The sequence below is a fragment of the Microdochium trichocladiopsis genome, assembly GCF_020744255.1.
Source record: "Microdochium trichocladiopsis strain MPI-CAGE-CH-0230 chromosome Unknown B0I36scaffold_11, whole genome shotgun sequence".
NCBI lineage: Eukaryota > Fungi > Ascomycota > Sordariomycetes > Xylariales > Microdochiaceae > Microdochium > Microdochium trichocladiopsis.
The window spans coordinates 706,365-729,813 of NW_025763554.1; the positions used below are offsets into that span (position 1 = coordinate 706,365).

The 23,449-nt window shown below is 55.4% G+C and overlaps 4 protein-coding genes across 4 annotated transcripts; 2 read left to right on the forward strand and 2 right to left on the reverse strand.

Moving 5' to 3' along the window:
• Positions 1–744: 744 nt before the first annotated feature.
• B0I36DRAFT_394922 (uncharacterized protein) lies at positions 745–11,747 on the forward strand (the record flags this gene model as incomplete). The annotated part of the gene is made up of 11 exons (XM_046161513.1): positions 745–1,088; positions 1,192–3,032; positions 3,091–4,268; positions 4,335–4,434; positions 4,632–4,806; positions 4,859–6,329; positions 6,380–7,814; positions 7,880–9,417; positions 9,478–10,335; positions 10,427–10,914; positions 11,053–11,747. 11 exons carry the CDS (start codon positions 745–747, stop codon positions 11,645–11,647), a joined length of 10,023 nt encoding a protein of 3,340 aa, XP_046006453.1. The 3' UTR covers positions 11,648–11,747.
• Positions 11,748–12,252: 505 nt separating this feature from the next.
• B0I36DRAFT_377508 (lethal giant larvae like, C-terminal-domain-containing protein) lies at positions 12,253–15,427 on the reverse strand (the record flags this gene model as incomplete). The annotated part of the gene is made up of 4 exons (XM_046160564.1): positions 12,253–13,001; positions 13,062–15,074; positions 15,160–15,242; positions 15,309–15,427. The coding sequence occupies 4 exons, from the start codon at positions 15,425–15,427 to the stop codon at positions 12,253–12,255; spliced, it is 2,964 nt and encodes a 987-aa protein (XP_046006454.1).
• A 554-nt stretch (positions 15,428–15,981) lies between these two features.
• On the forward strand, positions 15,982–18,091 carry B0I36DRAFT_368228 (uncharacterized protein; the record flags this gene model as incomplete). Its single annotated transcript, XM_046159586.1, has 4 exons — positions 15,982–16,098; positions 16,433–17,609; positions 17,667–17,863; positions 17,921–18,091. 4 exons carry the CDS (start codon positions 15,982–15,984, stop codon positions 18,089–18,091), a joined length of 1,662 nt encoding a protein of 553 aa, XP_046006455.1.
• A 569-nt stretch (positions 18,092–18,660) lies between these two features.
• On the reverse strand, positions 18,661–23,342 carry B0I36DRAFT_377509 (UDP-glucose:glycoprotein glucosyltransferase; the record flags this gene model as incomplete). The annotated part of the gene is made up of 4 exons (XM_046160565.1): positions 18,661–21,879; positions 21,946–22,777; positions 22,832–23,182; positions 23,233–23,342. The coding sequence occupies 4 exons, from the start codon at positions 23,340–23,342 to the stop codon at positions 18,661–18,663; spliced, it is 4,512 nt and encodes a 1,503-aa protein (XP_046006456.1).
• Between the last annotated feature and the right edge of the window lie 107 nt (positions 23,343–23,449).

Below are 23,449 nucleotides of genomic sequence, written 5' to 3' on the forward strand. Positions count from 1 at the left end.
ACCTTCTATGAGACAGTTTGCGGCGAATCATGTATAGAAATTTTAACTCTGATGTAAACGCAAAAGGCGTGCTGGACATGAACGACAAAGATCGCCACCTTTTCTCTTCCTCGACATGAGTTGTAAAGCTGAACCATGGAATGCTCAGTTATACACTGACAGATTCTTAAAAGACATGGGTGTGCATAGTTGCATTAATAATAGATAAGCTGTATTATCTGAGCTGCACAAGAGTCAACCCCTGGGAACAGACGGGAAAGTGCCGACAGCATCATCTGCCACTTTGATTCCTTCGAGGCTCTACCGTGACGGCACAGCATTGCTTGCTTGCCATATGTGAGCAGAGCGTGCACTGTGCGCCGTGCGCTGCGGGAAGATTGCTCCGCCGACCCTGGGCGGCCGTTTGTTGCGAACCCCGTCTCAGGCTGCGGAACGCCTTGCAGGCAGCCCTGGGCTTCCAACCAACACGTTCATCCACACCCAACCAATCTTCTGCTGGGCATGCCCAATCCTCATCCCGTTCTCGTGGGCTTCATCATTCGAGCATCTCGCACCACAACAGGTGGTGCCTTGGCCATCATCTTCTCGTGATTGCCGTTACCTATTCCGTTTCCCCTTTTTTCACGAGAGCTTCACCACCAACTCACCTCACCGGGACAAACAACAGCCTCAACTCCTTCGTGGCGAGCACGGTCGCGTGCACACTCCCGCAAGGTAGTCGAGGCGCGTAGGTGAACAGCCGTGATGGATCCTCGCTCGCCGCTGCCCCCGTCGGTGCAGGCGAGCGTCTTCCACCATGTGACGCTGCCAGCTCAGTTGCCGCAACGCGCCGACAACAACATCGCAGAGATCGAGACAGCCCTGGTAGACTACCTCTTGCGAGCAGCAAACATCATGAAGTCTGCTGCCCAGGATGGTCCATGGGAATCGATCAGTCGATGCTTGGAGCGTTGCAAAACGATCAACATGGGTGGTCTTGTGGAGCGAACAAGGTTGACGGCCTGCCTGCGGCAGATGGTCGCAGGTGACTTCTTGGTGATCCGAATCGCTGCGCAGAACGCCGCAGTGTTCGTTCGCCTACCTCTTGAGTATGTTTACAAGTTGCCGATCAGCCCTCTGAGCTTCCGAAGCCCTTGTAGCTCTCTGGACCCTTGGACCCCTGCAGCCCGAATAGTGACTAATGCGTAGCAGACAAACTGATGAACAGTTTGCAATCTTCGAGTTCTTCGAGACTTCAGCAAACCGGGAGGATGTGATGCAGTCCCCTACTGGAACTCTGTCTTGGACATTTCCGGGAAGTGCTGTGGCAGTTTCGAAAGCGACTTTTGAAGACGACGAATTCGTGGACACCCTTTCCGGATTTCTGGAACAGGCTTCGATGGAGTCCGCGAAGCACTTCACCCCAGTCGTCACCAAAGCCGGCAGCAGTGTTTTGGAAAGTCGTGACACTGTCGACCCGTCACTCATCACCGCACTTCTTACCGCCACCATCGACGCCAACGGCCAGCGATGCCAAGCCACCCTGCTGCACAAGAAGGTCCGCGACGATGTTTGTTGGAACAATGCTGCACGCCCCTGGAGACGACTCCCATACTGGCTCGTCCAACGGGTCACTATTGCGCGCTACTTGCAAATCATGTTCGAGCGGGAGCCACTGCACGGCCGCCTCCAATACAAGGCATTCCAGTGCGTTTTACACTGCTTGGTCCTGGATGGAACACAGAGCGACGTGAGCCTGGAGGACCAAGCTCACCTCAAGTCAAAAGTCTGCCGGCGCCTTTTCAAGCTCGATCGAGAAAGTGCCAACTGGCCAACGTCCGTCCAATCAGCATACGCTAGCCTAATGTCAAGTCTGCGAGACATTCTGAGCATTCCAATCGACACAGCAGGGCAACGTGCCCTGGACGCTTGGCAGAGAGATATCCCAAGCATGATCAAGACAATTCCGATGCTGCCAAAGAAGGCTGAGGCAGACCATCTCCGTCTTCAGCTAGTGCTGAGCCGCCCCGAGCTCATGGCTGCTCAAGAACGTTTCCGCGCAGCCGATAAGCCATACCGATCACGACAGACCAATGTCCAGTTCTCACCTCGGTCGAGTGGGAGCCAGGTGAGGCAGTTCGCACTGACACACTCTTCCCTCTTCCAGCGAGAAGATGCATTGCGGCAACTGTGCACTTCCTTTGACACTGGAATTGCCCCGACCGATTGCTCCAAGCTTAAGTCAAGCATTCTCGGGTACATCGAAAGTGTTGGTGGCCAGTTCGACAACAACGTCGAGCTCAAGAGCTCTTTTCTCCTGACCGTCTTCGAGGCATGGATGAGTCTCGACAAGATGGTCTGCCAGACCACTCCTCTCCTTAGCGAGTACGACCCAGGCTTCCAAGCCAGTATGCTCGACGTGCTGAACCTCCCGCGTCACTCAGACATGTTGCGAGCCCGCAGGGTCCAAGACTATCTCCAACATCGCAAAGAATCGGCAAGATATTCCCAGACAGTTCTCGACGATCCTCGCAGCGGCTGCTTTGCGGAGAAATACTTCGACACTTGCGATGCAGACGGTGCGCTGGAAAGTCTGCTTCTGGAGATCAGGGCCGACACCGAGGCTGCCAAACAGGCCAAAGAGTCGCAGTGGAGAGAGCTCACGGCACAGTTTGACAGTCTTACAAGGCAGTACGAAGCTGGTACATGCTTGTACGTCGATGACGGTGTCAACGGGCCCAAGCACGAGGCTTGGCAATGCCCTCGCTGCCAAATCAACAAGAGGCGCAACCGGATCGAGATCCGAGCCTTTGAGGATCCTCTTCCCCAGAATGACATGCAGGCCAAAGTCGTGGTGTTCGAGCTCATGCCGCCCGAGAATTTTGTCGCATACCGCGATGCCACCTGGGCCATCTGGTACCGCCTGGGCTTTGAGAAGCAAGAGCCTGGTCAAGGGCCCCGCGTCTGCTTGTGGGAATACTCGGGACTCAGATGCTACATCGACGCGCAGCTTGTCTGTGGCGCCATTACCCTGGCATCAACCACCAAATCTTGTAAGTCGAGGCCTGTTTCTGCGAAGATGCAAGGTAGACTAGCTAACGAGGCTGTCAGTTCTCATGACGCACTACGCTACTGCGACATTCCCAGTCGGGCTGGATCAGGTCATCCGGCCCAATGCGTTGAAGTACGGCTACTACCACGACCAGACAAGAACATGGCCTGGCAGGCTGCATGCGCATCCGAAGCTGCTACACCACTGCAAACTGACCATCCCTCCTTCATCACCGTACGCAACTCTACTGCGCAAGAAGACCTTTGCCCCAGATGGCAATGGCCCATCTTCGTACGAAATCATCGCCAATCACACCAGCTGCCCTCCCAATCTCAACGCTCAGGAGTTCTCTGCTTTTCAGTCCATGCTGAGCGGCAAAGCCATCCGGTGGATCACAATTCTCGTGGAGTTGGCCTCCCCCAATCTCAACATGTCTTCCGCAGATTCCGTTCTCTTGCTCAAGCATCTCTCTGCTCAGCTCGGTCCTGCAGACCCCAACGACTCCGCGGGGGTGACACACTCCGTCTTCCGCGATCCAGTCTTCTGCCAAGCCCTCCTGCGTCAACTCCGCCGAAAGTTAGCGGACATCAAAGACAACTGGCGCGAGATGCACCTGATGGAGGTCATCATCACCCTGAGCCTGCGCATTGCCACGCTTGCAGCACAGCACTCAACTTCTCGGGACTGGGTGCCTCACGCGCTGCAACTCCTCGAGTCCTCTCGCGACATCACGCGGAAGTGGATGCGCGATCTGCGCTCGGCAGGACTCGAGATCGTCGACGTCGGCGCGACAAAGCAGAACCAGTGCTACACGCTGTGGGCGGCAATCCTGTGCAAGCGCACTTTCGCCGCGTTCATCACCGCCATGGGCCCAGACATCGACTCAGAAGACCTTGCGGTGCTGATCGAGTGCTCCGCGACGTCTCATGACGCCACTCCCGAAAAGATTCAAGACCTTCCACTCGTGCTGCAGCAGTCCCTGACCAGCGACCTCAGACTTCAGTATCAACTGAAGCAGCGCGTCGAGCGCGCCTTGGCGCAGTCCGGGGCAGAAAGTCTCCTTGCTGCTCTGAAGCAGCTCTGGATCGGCGCCGACACGCTGAGCGATTTTGAGTTTGAGCAACATGACAAGTGCTGGGTCACCGCATCTATCCATTCCTCCAGCCATCACGTCGCGCAGAGTGTTCAGTACAATTCCCTGTACGGCGTTCTTCTTGTTGATGGGGAGCCCCTGACTGTAAGTGACCAAGCACAGCGTTCCTCGACCAAGCAGTGTGGCATATTTTGCTAATCTACACCGCAGCGTCTCGCACCTGAACCGGAGAACGAGGCTATATTGACGGAATTGTTTGGTGTTCTTAACCTGCGGAAGCGGCCATCGGCTCTCCCTGGTATGACCTATGGTAAGCACACCATTCTCGCTCAATTAGATGATGCCGTGCAAAATCCGAAGATTGGGAGTTGTCTATGAGGTTGCTGAAGACATGAGCCGCCGTACGAGATTCCACCATGTAACGGTATAGAAGATGAGGCACTGAATCTCTCGAGCTCTCATACTTATTTCTGTGATTCGCGTGTCAAGCTGACCAGCTTCTTTTAGAATTGGCGTTCAAGAAGGAAGGTCACAGTATCCATGTTGGTTACGTGAACAGGCGGATGATCATTCGCGCCGTCAAAGGCAGGCAAGTCATGGAGCTGATCAGCCGGAACTTCTTTCATAAAGAAGGGCAATTCGATCTGCCCTCTGAGCTTGTTGACGATTGCTTCCACTGGCTGTGAGTCAAAGTCTATCCTTCGGCGTTGCACACCACTAATACCTGTCTACAGCGATCTGAAAAGGGGTATTTTGGAGATCCGACCCAAATGGTCCATATGGTGGTCGCGCAAAAGCCAGTGGAAACTTGATGTCAGCACATCGGCATGCTACAGAGACAAACAGTACGGCTCGAGAGACTCGTTGGTTGACCCCTACAGTCCACTCTTCGCGCGCGTAGCTCGACTTTTCAACTACTTCGAGTACAAGAGATACCTCACTGTGTTTCAGCCAGCCAGGTTCGCTCTGACGGTTGACATGAAGCGGATGCAGCTTCGCTGGCACGTCAATGACGAGTTTGCACTACAATCTCGACAACTCTCGGTGCAAATCGACTTCAACCAAGATATTGGCACTTGGTATGGATTCCGCAGTGCTCTGGTGTGCAAGAACATCAACAACCCGGATGAGCGTTCAGTGCTTGTTCCGTTGCGCCCTCTTAAGGCGGTACGACACGCTTCCCACGTCTACGTTCACGGTATTGGCACTTCCGATGCCATGGTGCCTTACATTCGGTACACTGTCAACTCCGTGCTCGGTCGTCTCGACTGCGTTGCGGAGCCTGCTCTTGTCTACAAGAAGGCAGAGATCCATGCGCTTACATCGGGCATGTTGGCAGACCCTCTGACGCGACGCACTGGCGCCGAAGAAGCATTGAGTATCTTGTCTTCTGGTCTCGCGCAGCCGTGGACACCGCTTGCGAACATACCCTCAGGGATACTGCACGCCATTGCCAGGATCAGTCCTTTGCGGGAGTGGTACCCAGAGGACAAGCAAGTGATGCAGAGGACATTGTGGAATCCAGACCTCCCGTGTCATGCACAGCGCGAGGAGTATCCGATCCTTGTTCACCGCATTCTGGAGCGATCTGCCCGCCTGAGCACATTCCACTTAGAAAACGGCTTCATCCCTCTCCAGGTCGAGCATGGGAACCAGCAGCTGAGGCTCAGAGCCCTCCGACGGCGAGACAAGCATCGCAGGCCGATCGAGACGGACTTGCGGTGGGAGGACGTCACAGACAGCCCCTACCTTGCTCGTGACCGGCCTCGTAATCACGGCAAGTACGCCCGCGTCTTCGAGATCATTACCCTGCTGCGACAGAGTCCCAGCGAGATGCCAACCTGCACCAACCTGGCCCAGCTTCTCTCCGAGGCGCATTCCATATGTGGGTTTACCACCATCTTTGACAGGCCGACCATCTCGGAAAAGCTCGATGTCAGCATCCGTGGCGAATGGGGCTCTTTGGTCCATGCTGTGCGCAAAATGGAGAAATACCCGCTCATGTTCTTCCTGGGCACCATCGCATATGGCAACAATCACGAGCGAGAGCTACTTCGCACACTTGTCGCACACAGCATTTGGGAGCCCTTGCGAACCGTATCTTTACCATCGGCCCCTACCTTCAACAACTTCCGCCCACACCAAAACCCGCAGCTCGCTGTGCTCACTAAGCTTGTCGAGCAGTTCAAAGTGCCTGCCCCAGCAGTAAGTCTGGCCGCCCAATCCTGCCGTGTCAATGGTGCTAATCGTATCAGGACCCGGAACTGGCAGAGTATGCCACGAACAAGCAGAAGAAGAACCTCAAACAGGCTCGCGAGGCGCATGAGAGGAAAGCCACCGAGGATTGCGAGTTCTTTGTCCGGCACCTCCTCAATCAGTGGCCTTGCGAAATCCCACAGTACGAACTTCCCAGTAGGACGTACCTGCTGGACATCACAGCAGCCTACGCCAGCATCCTTCCTGAGTGGACGCAGCTCTACACGAATCGACAACTCTCTCTTCATCTTGACCTGGTTCAAGGCATTCTCAATGAACACACAGATCCATCTTTTGCGTTCTCACGCCCTGACTTCCACGCCACCAATGCCGAGTTTCCGCGTCCCACGCTCCCAAGAGAACTTCCTACATTGACAGAGGTTCTGACTGCATGCGGTGCTACTTGTCTGAGCCAGACGTCTAGAGGGTCGTCCTTTTCACCCGTGGCGGACTCATACACGTCGAATACAGCCAGGGGATCTACCTCTGAACGCCTGGTGAATTCACAAACGTGCCTCTCGTTGAGTGCGGCCAACTCACGATTCACATCCAAGCGCCCAATCCCGCCCAACGACGCGCGAGCAGTGGGAGAACTCGCACAGATTGTGAAAGACCTGTCTCGTTCAGCATCTCTGGTGCAACAGAGGTACGCCGCCGACCTCGGGCGCAGTCTCGAGGCTTTCGTCGATGGCGGCGCGGAGGAGCTGCCGGTTGGCCAGGAGGTGACGCGGACTCTGAGGTCGTTGAACCTGCGCACCATGCGGCTCCTTGATTCACTCATGTCAGATACAGCAACAGAATCTTACCACTTCTCGCAGGCCCAGATACGTTGGCTGTACGCGGGAAAGCTGTGGCCGGTCACATCACCCATCACGCTCCTCGAGCAGCTCCGCGAATCACGAGAGCCCAGACTTGATGGCTCGGCAAAAGCACAAATCATCGAGTTCGCACTTTCCATAATCGACCTGCAACGGGCTCTGCGTATGGAGAAGCACGAGAAGTCAGGGGAAAAAGTCCGCTGGAGGGAGGAGCAGGCGAATCCTGGACACAGAACATGGAACCCTACAGACTACCCCGACTGGCTCCTGTTAGAGATCGAGTCAGACATCTTGATTCGCGATGGACAGGTCGAGGTTGCTCAGGCCATCATCGCACCACAATCTGGTAAATCCAGCGTCCTCCAGCTCAATATGGGCCAGGGAAAAACCTCATGCATCATCCCCATGGTCGCTACTGTATTGGCCGACGGGGAAAACCTCGTCAGGGTCTGCGTCCCAAAGGCACTACTACAGCAAACTGCCCAACTTTTGCAGACCCGCCTTGGAGGTCTCGTTGGCCGCAGAATTGGTCATGTACCGTTCTCGCGCAAGACGACGACGGACGAGCCCACCATCAAACAGTTCCAGCGACTGCATGTTATGCTACAGAAGGATCGTAAGTCATTTCACAAAAGTCAAAAGCGCTTCAATGCGACAGGTATTCTAACGATCTTATCTCAGGCGGCGTGATGATATGTCTCCCCGAGCACCAGTTGTCCTTCTCACTGTCGACATCTCAACGGGTTTTGGACGACCGTGTACCTGAAGCCAGACTCATGGCACGTTTTCAGAAATGGCTACAGTCACACGCCAGGGATATTCTTGACGAAAGTGACCACACGCTGGCGGTGCGAACACAGCTGATATACCCCTCTGGACCCCAGACAGCCGTGGATGGGCATCCACACCGGTGGCTTGTGGCCGAACAAGTCCTAGCTCTTGTAGAGCTTCAGCTTGATGACCTCCAGAAAACATTCCCTCGCTCAATTGAGGTAGTCAGACGAGAGGCTGGTGGCTTTCCTCACGTGTTCTTCCTGCGTTCTGATGTTGAAGAAGAACTCATTCGAAGACTGACCTGGGACATCTGCCGTGGCCATCGAGGCATTCTGCCCATCGACAGCTTAGATGCAGCCGATCGCTCAGCCATCAAGGAGTTCCTGACCTCATTCAATGTCGAACAGTCAACGTTAGACCGCATCAGTGGCCTCTGTCCTGATCAAGCCCACATTCGCTCCTCGATCATGATTCTCAGAGGTCTCCTGCTTCACCGCATCCTATTGATGACGCTGAAGAAGCGCTATGGTGTGACATATGGGCTTCACGAAACCCGCGATCCTGTTGCCGTTCCTTTCCATGCCAAAGGCGTCCCCAGCGACACCTCGGAATTCGGGCACGTTGATGTCTCAATCTTACTGACCTGTCTGGCGTTCTACCACAAAGGTCTGAACACACATCAGATTCGCGAGGCACTTGGCGCAGTTCTCAAGTCCGACGACCCGGCTGCAGAGTACGATAATTGGTGTGACCACGACGATTTTCCAGACCACCTGAGGAACTGGCATGCCGTCAACGCTGGCGACGAACGACAAATTGCTGACATCCATCAGTTCGTCCAGTTCAAGGTCGTGGTCATCGACTATTATCTGAACAATTTTGTCTTTCCTCGACATGCGAAACAATTCAAGGTCAAGCTGCAATCGAGCGGTTGGGATATCCCCCTCTTTAAGCCAGATTCACAATCCAACAAGGTCGACCAGGGAGCTGTATTCTCAAAGACTGGTCGCCACTTGACCACGGGCTTTTCGGGCACAAACGACATCAAACCACTTTTACCTCTCACAATCAGCCAAGATGACATCCCGTCCCTGCTCAAGACAAATGCGAAGGTGCTGACCTATCTCCTTCAGCCAAGATCGCGCAACTACAGGATCATGAGACTCCCTCTTGGCAAGCGGATGTCAGAAGAGCAGTTCCTTTTCATGCTCAAGAGCCACGGCAAAGATGGCATCCGTATCCTTATCGACTCGGGCGCACAGATTCTTGAAATGACCAACGCTGAGCTTGTCCAGAAATGGCTCAAGATGGACGGCCGTGCCAGTGCGGCGCTCTACTTCAGCAGAGATCGCCCGTACATCATGTCCAAGACTGGTACAACGGTTCCCCTCTCGGCTTCGCCGTATGCCGACAATCTCAAGGAGGTGCTCGTCTACCTTGACGAGGTAAGCTTAATATCTAATTGTTCTTAGCTTGATATGGTCGGTTTTTAACACAGGTGACAGGCACATACGCGCGGCACAGACCTGCGGTTTGACCGTGACGCGCATGCTGCCCTTACACTGGGCTTGGGCCAGACAAAGGATCACACAGTCCAGGCTGCCATGCGACTCCGCCAGCTCGGAACGACACAGTCGGTGACGTTCTTCGCCCCCGTGGAGGTTGATCAAAGTATCCGAGATCTCTGCAAGAAAGAGCTTTTTGCCACCATCGATTCAAGCCATGTCATCAAATGGTTGGTGCACAACACGTGCAGTCTGACCGAGTCACTTCAACCGCTGTACTTCGCCCAAGGCATGGACTTCTGCGCAAGAATGCAAGCTGCAGTCGATCACCCAGACTTCCTCTCAGACGCGGCCGACAGGCGAGAGTACATCCGCACCATCCGCCAGACTGAGCGGCAGACCCTGCAGCAGCTGTACGCGCCACAAACCAAGGCCAAGACAGCCAAGGACAAGCTCCTGCTCACCGGCGTTCTTGGTGACTTCCGGAAGGAGCTCAACCAGCGCCGCAAAAGGTTCCAAGACACGGGCCACGCTGTGCACGCCTCCGCCCTCGAAGAGGTTGAGCAAGAGCGCGAGATCGAACAAGAAGTCGAGGCCGTCCGGCAGGTCAAGAAGCCCCTTCCCTACACTCCGTTCACCTTTCCGGGACTGCACAGGGATGTTGAGAACTTTGCCAGAACTGGCCGTTTTGCCGCTGGGTCCGATGTCTTTGTCTCTGCCCTGACATTCATGGCAAGATCGTCCACGGGACGCAAGTACAAGGTCAACTCAAAGGCTGGGTCCGCCAAGTTATTTGTCACGATGGAGTTCACCAGAACTGTGAGAATCGAGGTCGTCTCTACAAACGACAACTTTATTGTAAGTCATCACTCCACACAATTAAGCGTGCGAACGCGACTTCTAGAGCAGTGTTTCTGAACATGGCTGACACTTCTCAACTCATTTCCAGCGCCCGGTCCAGTGGATATTGTACTCGCCAAAGCCAGAGGCAGCAGTCGTAGTCACCCCAGAGGAAGCAGAGTGCCTGGTTCCAATTTTGCGCCGCCACGGCAAGAAGGATAGCGGGACCGGCGAGCCTGCGACATACCTCATAACATATGCCGGCGCGACGACTCGTCGCATGCGCACGACCGTAGGATCATTCAAATTCTACAGCATACCATCTCTACCCACGAACTGGTCTCCGCCTCCGTGGCTCAAGGTGGAAGTCGGCGTGCTGGCAGGGCGGCTGTACTTTGACTGGGACGAGTACGCCGAGATCTGCAAGCTCTTGGGAATCGCAGACACCACGGGCGCCGCCACAAACATGGAAGACGAATTCACAGAGATCGCACGCATCAGCGAGGTCACAGACACCACGAGCGGCGTCGAAGCAAGCGGGCCAGACGCTACATCTCACTCGTCAGACGACGCCAAGGCGCAGCAGCAGCAGCAGAAGTTTGCTCCCACCCACCACTCCGCAAGCCTCGAAGCGTCTCTGGACGGTGCATTCGATGCCAAGAACGACCAGGCCAACAAGAAAGGAAGCCACGTGCCGCCGCGTGACTCCACACCGGCCGCGGCGGCCGCCTTGAGCACCAAGCCCTTCTCCTTCACGCGGGACTGGCTGTCCGTCCGCCGCCACGGCCAAGAGTTTTCCCACTCGCCCATGGGCTTCTTGTGCCTGCGCAAGCCCCTCCACGCGGACCACGCCTTCTTTGAAAAGACGGACGCCTTTGTGCGCCGCGAGGACCTCAAGCCGGGGAAGCTCGCCACCATGAACCCTACACAACTTGACGGCGCCGGTGGGGACTACTACAACTCCGGTGATGATGATGGTGACGGTAACGGCGGCGACCATGCCGCTGCCGCGCTGGCTGCTGGCATGACGACGAATGGCGGCGCAGAGGGGGAGATGGTCGACTTCGGCGAGCACGACCCCTCCGCTGTCCTGCGCGACGACGACGTCCACGTCAAGATCCGCTATGAAAGCGACGAAGACGGCGAGGACGACGTGGGCGGGACCATGATGGGCGATGTTGGCCAGAATGGCGGCGGCGGCGAAGGGGCGGGAGGTGCGGGCCACTCGGCTTGGGCCAGTGCTCGACGGCTCGATGGAGGAGGAGTCTCCGCGACCGCGGCGCGTGCTGGACGGGGGGGAAGACAAGGTCGAGGCGGCAGAAGCCGTTAATTGTGTGTGAGAGTGTTTTCTTGGGAGAGCTTGATTCTTCTTGGAGGAAGGGGGGCCTTCTGTTTTTTCAGCAGTGTTTGATGGACCACAGACATGAGACTGGATGTGGCGTTCGGATGGAGTCGCGAAGTTTTGTAGGATTACTCAACTCTTGTAGGAATAACATGTTTTGTAGGTTTACCTAACCCGTCCTAACGTGAGATGCTCATCAAACATTTGCCGAGGCATCCGTGCCCGTCGGCAGTCATCACAACTAAAGTTTTGAGGTTGAGACGATCGAAAGAGGTGATTGAATGTTCTGCGTCAAGGTCGCCAGAAGCTCAAAGATCTGGCTGCTCAGAGATTAGAGATGAAAGCGAGAAGAGGTTGGAGGATCATTAAAGAAGAGCCACTTCAAAAAGATGTTTGATAAGAAACCAAAAAACCATCGAACGTCTGGATATCATATTGAGGACCGCATATAATGAACTGCAGACTTTGAATCAATGACCGGGTCGCTTCATAAGCCTCCCCAAATCTTAGCTAACGAACACTTTATCCCGAAACGCCAGCGCAACTCCCGTCCAAAATTCAAACCCCAACGCGAAACTTGGCGACGCGGTGCGCTACGAGAACTTGCTCGTCACGGAGCCCCAGAGAATGTTCCTCTTTTGCTTCTTGAAAAACTTGTTTGCCTCGTCGGCCCAATTCTGGCTGGCGTTCGCCGCACCTTCAACGCTGTCGTTCATCAAGTTGAGCTTTTCTGTGCGCTCATTGAGCTGCCGCGTGAGATACTCGCCCCAGCCCTCTTGGCTCGTGCCCGCCATGGACGAAGAGCCATAGCCTTGGCTTGCAGCCGTGCTGCCACGAGAGCCTTGCTGCATGGCTGTCGCTGCCTCCATCATCCGCTTGCTAGGCGGCCGGTCGGCCCCGCCGATGAGGAGATCCAAGTCCGGTGGCGAGATGTACTGTGTGCCTGATATCCATTGGACGTTTGATATCGTAGGTCGGGGTGGCAAGACCAGCGCCGGGTTAATCAATCTGTCTGCAGTGTTGCCAAGCTGCTTGCCAATACCCCAAACATCGAGAATAGCCAGCTCAGAAGGTCCGGCCCAGACAAAGACATCCCCATCATTGGTGACGATAGCGTCCTCGCCACGGCTGCCGTCCATCATTGGTATTCTGGCGCTGCCAATCTCCTTCAGTCCCGGTAGCGAGAATGCTCGTGTGACCCGGTCACCAAATACACCGACAAGAGCCATTCCGTGGAGTTGAAACTCCGTCACGGATGCCGCGTCGCACAGGTAATCATCGAAGGACTTGCTTGCGCCTTTGGCTGTCGCAGGTTTGAAGATGCGGGCTTCGCTGCGTGTCACTGTCGCCTGAATTAGCAGTGCGACCGGCAGAAGTGCCAATGAGCTTTCCTTAGACTTACCAACAACCAAAAGACCTTCGATGCTCTTGCCCTCTCTGAGACCAGCAACGGCGCTGCCTGTGGCATATGCAGGTTTGCCTGTCGCGGCGACAATCGGGCAAAGAGCCACAACACGATCGTTGAACTGGGTCACCCCCGCAGCTTGCACGCTGTAGCCGTTGCCAGACGGAAGCAGCTTCAGCGTAACTACTTTGCCCTCGGTAGTGCCAACGAAACAACAAATGCTCGAGTAACTGTCGTCCTCGAGAGTCATAACGCCAAACTCAACCTTGACTGGGTAGTCTCTGCCGCTGGCGGTTGGCGTGCTGCCCTTCAAGAACGACGCCCTCTTGTCTTTCTTGATGTAGTCCGCCATCGAGGCCTGGAAGATTACAGCCGGCTGCCTCAGGTCGATGATGGTGATGAAGCCACCCTCAGATCCGATAGCCACAAACCCGATGTCGGAAACCTTGAGAACGCTTATGGGTCCTTGCATCATCTCATACATGACGGCTGGTTGCAGGCCAGTCTTGAGGCTCGGCTCGGCTCTCAAGCTGATGTCGGTCAGCCCGCCAGGATTCGGGTCAAGATGTTGAGATTGGTCCTGCCCGAAGAACTTGTTGCCGCCCCATTTGTAGATGAGGACCTCGCCACCAGTTGTGCCAACTGCCAACTCGCCCGTCTGAGCGCCCATGCTCAAGGCTGTGACTGTGATGTCTTCGTACCGGTTCAGCGACCGGGCAACATCAACCTGGAGTTGTGTCGGGTTCTCAATCTCGTCGCCGTGGCCAACATCCCAGATGCGCACGGTGCTATCAGCATGTGCGACCTGAATAATCGTCCGGCCTTCAAACTTGCGTGAAGGCAACGCTGCTTCTGCGCCACCCTTGAGCAGTGGCTCACCACGATTTCGATTCTCCACCATTCCAAGCCATCTTGGCCGATCGAGGACTGTGACTTCGAATTTTGTGGCAAAGGGATGAACAAACGACAAGGAAGGATGGAGCTGGTTCGTAGGCGAGATCGGGTAACCGCTAGGAAAACTCATGGTCAGAAGCTCACCGGAGGAGAGTAGCGTCAGCACGGCAATAGGGTCACAGGCGTTGGCGAAATGTGGAGATACTCTCGGGGCAAGGAAGAAGTCGGCGACCTCTGCTCCGGGAGGTGTTTCCAGCGTTGACTGCTTCTTCCCTTTGCAGTAGTCAGCCAGAATCTGCCATGACGATGTCGCATACACGGGCGTGACACCCAGCTCGATGAATGTCAGCCCGTTGGCTGGCTCATCCATACTCCGCCCTCCAGCGATCAGTAGCCCACTGTCTTCTGGGTTGGGTTTGCAACACCAAGTAATCCGAATGAAGGGCTGCCGCTGTTTCGGCGTGGGGTGCTTCGGCGAAGGCTGATCAACACCGAAGTCATCTAGGGTTCTTGCCATGACGACACGTCCGTCCTTTGCATCCCAGAAGACCAAGCTTCCATCATTGTGCGCCGTGAGTATGAAAGTCCCTGTCGGATGCCACACCGCCTGCGTGACCCTGGGTTTCCGCAACATGTCGACGCCAATGCCGTTGCCACCGTGTGCACCAGGTGGTACTTGGTACTCCAGAAACATTGTGGGCTGGTTTTGTTTGAACGAGTATATAGCGACACCATGGCTGTACGCGATCATGAGCTTGCCGATGTCTCGAGGGTGTAGCTGCATGGACACCAGAGATATGGCGCGGGCTTTGGGATCTTTCTTGTTCCAAAAGTTGGGTAGCCGGAAGTTCGACATGCGCTCGCGGTCGAGGTCATAGGCGAAAACATCGCCCTGCTGCATGCCAATGAAGCACCAGTCAAGCATTGGATCTGTGAGCATAGAGACGCACACGCCTGGTGCGCGGAAAGAGTTGACTTTCGCTCCCGTATCGAGGTTCCATATTGTCATTTCATGTTTCGAGTCGAGACTGATCAAGCGGTTGGCGCAGAACTGAACATCGACAAAGGAACAGGGCTGGCTGGGCACAAAGAGCTTCTGAACCCGATTCTGTCCGACTGCCGACGAGAGGTCATGGTCAGCTCAATCAAACGATTTGCGATCTTGAAAGACAGAGCCAGAGATTAAGCCGCCAGCACTTACACACATATATCCGACCGCTGCCAAACTTGGATTCATTCGTGCCGACGGCGAGCAGAGATTGGACTGGTTCGTAGCATAAACAACTGTGTTTTCCTCGCCCGTCAGCAAGAAAGAGTCAGGTCCAGATGCCCCCCCAGTTGGTGTCGAACCTGATTTGCGAGTTTATGCCATAGCGCGAGCGATCGTCTGGGGCAAAGAGCTCGGGACGGATGTTGACCGAGAGGTCATTGTGCATGCCCGTCTGCTTGCCGCGGAGGAAGGCGGACATGATGGGCTGGCGTCGCGATCCGGGAGTCGTGCGTGCTGATGTCTGAATGTGAAGGACTGGGGTGTTGTCGACGCCGTGGCTAGCCGTGCTGGAACGCACCAGTGGGAATGCAAGGGAAGCAGTGCGAACGAGGTTTCGCTTGAGGGAGGTGACTTGTCGCCGGAAGACAAGGAGTAGCGGAAGCAAGAACCTGACAGCGAGCCCGCTTGCTGTTCAGAGGTTGCAGGGCCTGGCCGGATCTGACGTGCCGTGCGGCGAAGCAAGCTCGAAGTGGTGCTCTGTCAGTCACGGGCATGGATCCTCCCTTCGCGGGGTGCCCACGGAACACGGCAATGCGCATTGAGCTTGGGGGCAAGTGGGGAGCTCTCTGCCTGCCTGGGGCAGCCACAAGGCAGGCAGGGGTGCAGGACCCTGCCGACGTCATCTCCTCCCAGGTAGGCCAGGTCCGCCTTGGTCCGTCGTGGTGTCGTTGTCCCGCCTTCCGTACACCAGGGCTCGGTACCAGAGTCCACAAACCTCAATCCCAGGTATCCAGGACAACCACCAACCTCGCCATGGAGGAACAAAGCGAGTTGCCGTGGTTTCGGCAGCACGCCGACAGCAACAGCCCGTATTTCAGGATGCCTGGCCTCAGGCCTTCCGGGCCGCCCAGCATGTCATTGACTCACAAGGTGGGCAATGGGGAAAACGACCCAAGAGCTTCTCGTAACCCAAACACCTATTGAAATGTCGAGGCACTCTGCATGTTGAACATTTTGCTCTTGCCGAAACAATATCTACGGACAGTCACGTCATCACGGGCCGACAGCACAACGCGACGACCTTCCAGTCTTTGTCCGCCTCGAGCACTTACATGGTTGTTGCAGTCTCGAAACTCGGCAAAAGAGACAAGTGGTCACTCTGTTCAAGCGATATGGTCCGCGAATTTCGACCCAAAATTACTATCAAGGCAAGCCAGACTAGACTTTGGAACCATTCGAGGCCGTTGCTGACACTCGACGTCAGAAGTCGGGCATCGCCCCAAACGTGCCCCTGCGGAGGTCTTCTCTGCACAAGTCCACCACAGCTTACGACGAGGGCGACGACACCCGTGACGAAGAATGGTCACCAGAGCTTGTCACCGCCCGGCACAAGCGGCAAACCCCTCCATCGCCTATCCTCGGCCACGAGCCACGGCCAGGAAAGCGCCTGGCGTCCGCCGAGAAGCTGCAGGCCACAGTGTCGAGTTCTGACCAGTCACCTGCCGGTGGCCGCCCAACTGCAGGTGAGCGACAGGTCACCAATGTCGCTGGGCAGAAGGATTCACAGGCATTCGCTGCCCATCCGCTACCTAGTCCGGCACAAAGCAGCACACCGGTCGCAGCAGCGACAGCACCAGCACCAGCACCAGCCCCAGCCCCAGCCCCAGAGACATCAAATGTCTTGGCGCTCGAGGCCAAAATCAAAGATCTCGAGCTCAAGCTCTGCAGAGCCAAGGGTATCGACCTCTTCCAAGTGAAGAACAAGCTCGTCTGGACTATGCAAGAGCTCGACAAGGTCAAGGACGCCAACGACAAGCTGCGAGCATCACAGAGGCGAACCGACACGTCGTGGCACATCGTCCAAACCATATTCCCGCAAGTTGGGCTCCTTCTGAGAGCCGACCCAGCCAAAGTGAATGAGCTATATGACCGGTGCAAGGCGCAACAGGCGCAAGTGGCAGCTCCGCGACAGCAGCTTGGTCGTCCCTTACAGGTTGCGGGAGACGCCCCTAAAAATAATAATCCGGTCGGTGCTGCGCAGCCTGAGGCCCAGGCACATGGATCTGCCCAGACACCTCCTGTGAGCAGGCCGGCTGGTTCGCTATTCACTGGGCAGTGGAAGAGCATTGAAACTGCGGCCCTTCCGCAGCACCAATCCGCCAGTCTGGCCACGCCGACAGCTAAGAATGTCGCGAACGACGGCCATGTCGTGAATGCTGGGGAGAACTTGCTCTCCAGAATTCATCAGGTGCTCATCGGGACTCCAGACGGCTCCTCACTGCTTGAGATCGACGGTCGCAAACGTCGTCGTCGTTACGGACGAAAGCAAAGCGACTCCGCGCAGAGCACCCAGCCCGAAACGGACACAGCAGTAGAAACCTCGTCAACTATTCCAGCTCCCGAGAAGCAGCAATCAGGCAAGCCGGGCAGTACATCAGGAGGTCCGTTGGCGCCTCAAGCCTTGGTGCCTCCATCAACTGACGGTCCTGCTCTGCCAGCCAGCGATCCTCCAGCTGGCCCTGCAGACGACTTGTCCGATCTCATCGCACAGCTCAACGCCCAGCCAGACCAGATCATCCAGCCCCTTTCGGCGGACTCTCCCAATGCGCCACCAGAATCAGGCACCAATCAAAGTCACGACGCGGATCCTACAGCGACCCCAAGCTTCGCCGACTCCCTCAGCACCAACGCCCCTGTTCTTCTGCCGCATCACAGCCCGCCCGAGTCGGCCAGTCTCCTCACCTAGAACAAGACCGAGGACGTACAGCCCGCGACCAACAAACCAGCCTCAACGACGGCCGCTACTGTCGTCGTCGAGGCCCTCCGCGCAGAGAACGCCGACTTGCTCGAGCAGAACAAGCAGCTCCAGCGCCGCGTGCGGGTACTCCTGAACCAGCAGACCGGCTGTGGGCTTCCGAGTTGAACAGTTGTCAAGAGTTTCGCATGCTATCTTTCTTTTTGCGGCTGCGCATAATATCTCTGAGGTGTGATTTGTGTTTGACGGTTCTTGACGCCAGGCAGAGGGATATGAATGTAGCGTGTAAGCGCGGCCTGGCTGTCGGAGTCTAGGGGTGGTGTTAATCATGTCTTTTCCCAGTAGGGGTGTTATGGTGACTGTATCGAGTTACAGGCCACCAAAGTGCGGGAGTGTGGATTTTTACGAATGCTGATGACGATCATGATACGCAGGCGGAAAACCCAGATCCTGAGTCGCAAAGCATGGCGCATGGAGTTGCTTAGGGATCAGAAAGCAGGCACCTTCTCGTGTAGACGATATTGAAAGAGCGAAAAGAACTACAGAATCTTGGTGCTTATTTCCACATGCACATGGCTATTGATATCGCATGGTTACTGGGCATCTACATCTATTGCCAAGAAATGAAGTCGCGGACCACCTTGCCAGAAACCTTTAGGGACGAGGGCCATTACACCAGCGGAAACTTAGCTCTATTCATCGTGGAGTAGAGTGCCAGAGCTATTATCCCGAGAATTCTATAGCTCATCTTTGACAGACGCAGACGAGGTCGGCTCTTCTTGCAGAGTGCGGCTCTTGGTGTTCCTCTTGTCATCTCCACGCATGACCTTCTGACTGTTGTCAACATCGCCTGGCTTGATATGAACCGCCCCATCGCCAGCATCGTCCTTTTGAACTACAGGCGATGAATGCGCCACTGGCGGCAAGCCCTTACGCTTGCGATCGACCGCGGCAATCTCGTCATCGTAGACAGTCCACTCAGGAACTTGCCTCCGTGCGCGGTCCAGCTTGGGCTCCTTGGTCTGCGGGTTGTTGCACAGATCAATGGTGCGGGCTTCCTTGAGGCTCTCGTCGCTACACCACGTCTCGCACCAGAGCCACTCCTGCGGCAGGCTGTGAATCGGGATGTTGAACTGCATGTGGTTTGGCAGGTCTTGGTCCAGGTTGGCCAGAGAGTTGGGGTCAGCAGAGAGTGTGTGGTACTGCTGGCGGAGACGATCGCCAGCGGCGAGCTGACGGAAGCGCTTCAAGTCCACGACGTACAGGGCTGAGATGTGGTACGGTAGGCCGCGTAGGTAGTTAGCCCAGTAGCCCTGCTTCCAAAAGCGGAAGCCTTCCATCTCGGTGCGGCTGTCGCACATGGGCGTGAATCCGTACGGTGCGCCCTCGAGGTCGTGATTGACAAGGTCGATCATGTCAGTGCGTACAACCTGATCAGCATCGACGAAGATTACCTTGTCAAGGGAAAGGGGAAAGAGTACGTCGAGAAACAGGATCTTGTAGCCCCATATCTCGCGCTGCTTCTCCTTCTGTTGTCTCAGCCAATGCGGCCACTTGTAGGTGACCATTTCGTATTGGAAGCCATACTCGGCTGCGAGATGTGGGATGAACTCCTTGAAGGAAGGGGACAGGAACTGCTCAATGAACCAAAACTTGACGCTGTGTTTCGTGTTTTTCATGACGGAGACCATCATGATGTTGAGCATTCGCTCATACAAATGACCACTCGCCACAGAAAAGATATTGATCTCGGCGTGTTTGACCTTGTCGACAGCTTTGGACTTGGACTTGGAACTCCCGAGTAGTCCCTCGGCGAACTTAAGGCCGCGAGACAGCAGATCATCTCCGCCAGTAGAGCTGCTCTCTTCGAGCACATCCTCTTCTTCCTTGCCTGGCTTGATCTTCAGGCGAGGGTAGAGAGTCGCGCCTTCGAAGCTCATCAGGGCAACCTCAGTACCCTCGTCACCAGGCACAGCAGCGTGGCCTTGGGTACCAACACTCTCGATCTCAAAGATTTCAGAGCTACGTCCTTCTTTGAGCTCTATGTTGTAGTAGCCTGGATTGGCCTTGAACTGGAAATAGCCAATATTCGCCATGATCAGAGTGTCTGCAGTATGGGGGTTCTGCTTGGTGCCGAGGACAAGCTGAGCACCACGAGGCGGCGACCCATTGTTGTCCCTCGAATGACCTTCAATCAGGATGTGCTCAAGTTCGTAAACGATATCAACATCGCCCTTGATGGATGCGAGCTTGAGGTTATCAGGGTCATGCACAGTCTCCTTGGCAGATACCAGCCAGGCGGGAGGAACATTGGTGCCCAGGTTGAGAAGGGCTTCGGAGGGCACACCAGTGAATCTTGCTACACTTGGAGCGACCTTACCGTGAGCATCGAAGGACGGTGCAGACTCAAATACCTGGCGGTAAAAGCGCTTGATCGGCAGCTCATCAAGTCGGTCGCGGGGATTGAGGAACACGCGCAAGTACACGCCATCGAGCTCGGAGAGGACCTTGAGAATCGACGCCCACTTCTGGCACTGTTCGCTAACAGGGTTGAGGACAGCTGCAAGCTGGATACTTGCCGTTGCCGCGTCACCAACCTCGAACATGGTATGCTCAGACTTGAACTTGTCGTACATGGTGGTTCGAACAGTCGGTGCCGATTCAAATATGCCTTCTGGCACATCAGAGATTGTTGACAGCGCGGTGATGGACGTCAGTTTCGCAGCTGCGATTGGGTCGCAAATCTTGTCAACGAGACCAAGAGCCTCTACAGCGCGGTATACCGGAGAGATGCGAGCTGCCTGCTCGTACTCGAGTAGCTGCTGTAAATCTTCCTCCGTAAACGGTGCGTCTTTGTTGAATGGTCCCACGACGCGGCCATTGAGGAGCACAACTTGTGCGCCAGGGGTAACACCGACTGCCTTCAAGAACGGGGCCAGCTTCTCGTCGAAGCCATTGTATATAGCGGTTATAGGACGGCTCAGAATTGCAGCCAGCTCATCGGATGTCGTCGCTTTGAGGATTTCTTGAGCTTGGCCTTGCAGTGCATGATTGATTGAATCGGCAGCAACCGCATTAGAAGGATTCGGAACAATCTCGAGGCGTACCCCAGGGTTGCTGCGACGGAACGCCGCAGCTGATAATAGTAACTTTTTGCCCTCTTCAGTCTCGAGGTTCGTCAGAACAGTCAAGACTGCTAGTGTAGATTGCGAAGACCCCGCGTCTTCCTCTATCACAGTGAGCCCGTCGAACATGTCCTTGTGCTCAGTGTAGAGCTTGTTGATGTTCATGACCACTAGAGGGTTATCACTGCTGGTCAAGACGTAGGGATTGCGCCGGCTTGCGGCACCCTGGAGGAAGACACCTGGAATCCACATGTCATCATTTATGTTGCCCATGAAAATTCCCTGTTGGACAACCTGCATATCGGCACCGAGTCGCCGACTCATGGTTTGCAGCCAAGCCTGATCTCGTGGGATGGCGAATCCGTTGAAGAATACAGGGGGTGTCTTTGAATCTGCGCCGAGTCTCCGCACCCACCGCTGCGCAAGCTGGATTTGGCTGTTGTAGTTTTCTGAGCCGAGAACCTCCTCCATTGTCAGTGCCTCAGAGTCTTCGTGGAGCTTGCGTCCATCAATTGCTTTGGCGAAGTTGGCAGTCTGCTTCGACCGTGATATTTCGGGTTCTGCAGCAGAATTTTGCAGGTACGCCATAAAAGCAGCCAGCCCATAGTTCTCAAGCAGATAATAAGCAAGCTTGGCCTGGTCCTCGGCATCTTTTGTAGATGTTAGAGGGACGAGGCCAAAGCGAACTGGCAGCGTTCGTTGTATAAAGCTCATGAGCTGCTCTACCACCAATGTCAAGTCATCTGGGTTGCTGAAGTCGACTGGAACCACCAGGTTGAACACATCTTTGCGGATCGGGTTGATTTGCCCACCATAGCTTCGTTGCAAAAGCTGTGAGTCTTTGTTAGCTTGGACCAGACGAGACAGAATGATTATTGGCAGCGATGAGAAACATACAGCCATGATGTTTGAAGGAAACTTGGCATATCGCGAGTCCTTCTCGAGATTGTTGAGCCATATGATGACCCTGCCATCCTCGCTACGATCGGTCCAGTCGAATCTCTCAGACTCCTCTGATCCACTTGCCGCGGATACTTCGTGATGGCCGAGAAGTGCGACTGCTTGCTCACCCGTCAAGCCAATGTCTGTCACTCCTTTGATGAACTTCCGTTCCCGCCTGATATTTTCGATCAATGTGTACGGGTCGATTTGCCTGTCCGTCATCTGAAGTCCATTCATCCAGAGCACGTTCATGCCAGCTGGTACCAGAATGCCCCTGTTGTCTTGGTGCTCGTTGAAGAAATCATCTGATGTGTTGTGCGCCGCGATGGAGGCGGAGAACTTTGGGAAATCCTGGGTCAATTTGACCAGGGTCGTCAAAGGCGCGTCGCTGTTGAGGATGAAGGACGAAGCTTTGTGTCCGAGGAATGCAACTTCTGATGATGACAGAGGCTTGAGGTCTGATACCGCTTCCTCGTCATCAAGCACCACCTGAGCTGTCGATCCTTCTTTCGGCTCAGCCTCCACAGCTGCAGCTTCACGATCGTCGATGACGATGTAATCCGTCCGCTTGAGTTGCAGCTCCACTCCGTATCCGCTCACTGGCAAAGGCTCGGCGAGATCCCTCGATTGTGACTGATATCTCAACCGGTAAGTCAACTCTCCGTTGCGCGCCTTAGCCACGAGCTGCTGATGAAGCGACGAAAAGTCGGCGTGATTAGGATTTGCGTAGAGAACCGCAGCCGGGCCGCTGCCCAGCTCGCGGTCGAATGGCAGGAGGCGTGATTGACTGTCCCTCTGTCAGCGATCTTAGCACGACCACGGTGATTTGTGCAGAACTCACGACTCGTCTTTCACGTTAGCCCCAGCCTGATCAAAGGTTGGTGTGCAGTAGCCGTGGCCGTCAAACAATATCCAGTTCTCACAGCCAAGCTCGAGCTCTGAGACGGAGGGTGCGGCTGCAGTCTCGTAGTACTGATAATGAGCTTCGATCCGCGGAGCGGACGCCCGGAGAGCAAGAGCCAGCTTGAATGTCGAGAGCCCCTCGCGGCCTTGAACTAAGTTCTTGGCCTCAAGCACCTCAACAAACTTCTCATACAGGGCCTGATCAGTTTTGGCGGCTCTGAATGTGCCAGCAGCAATTTCGTCGAGAAGAGGAAAGTACGCATTCGCGTCCTCTCCCGCAGCCGTCTCCCTAAAATTCATCAGTAAAAGGAGATCCATCGTGTTTGGGCCGGTACTCACAGCAGCTCCAACAAGTACGGGGGAGTGGGAAAAGCTGCTTTCATCCCCACGTTGATCGATGAACCCGCTACGAACTCCATCCATGGCGAAGCCAGTGCTGATAGCACCATGGCAGCCAGGCCGCATGGGATTCGTAGTGACCGTGCCATCTTCGCAGCACAATGTCTCGTGACAATCACTTGCTAGAGCATCAACTTGGAAAGAACGCCGGTCCGTC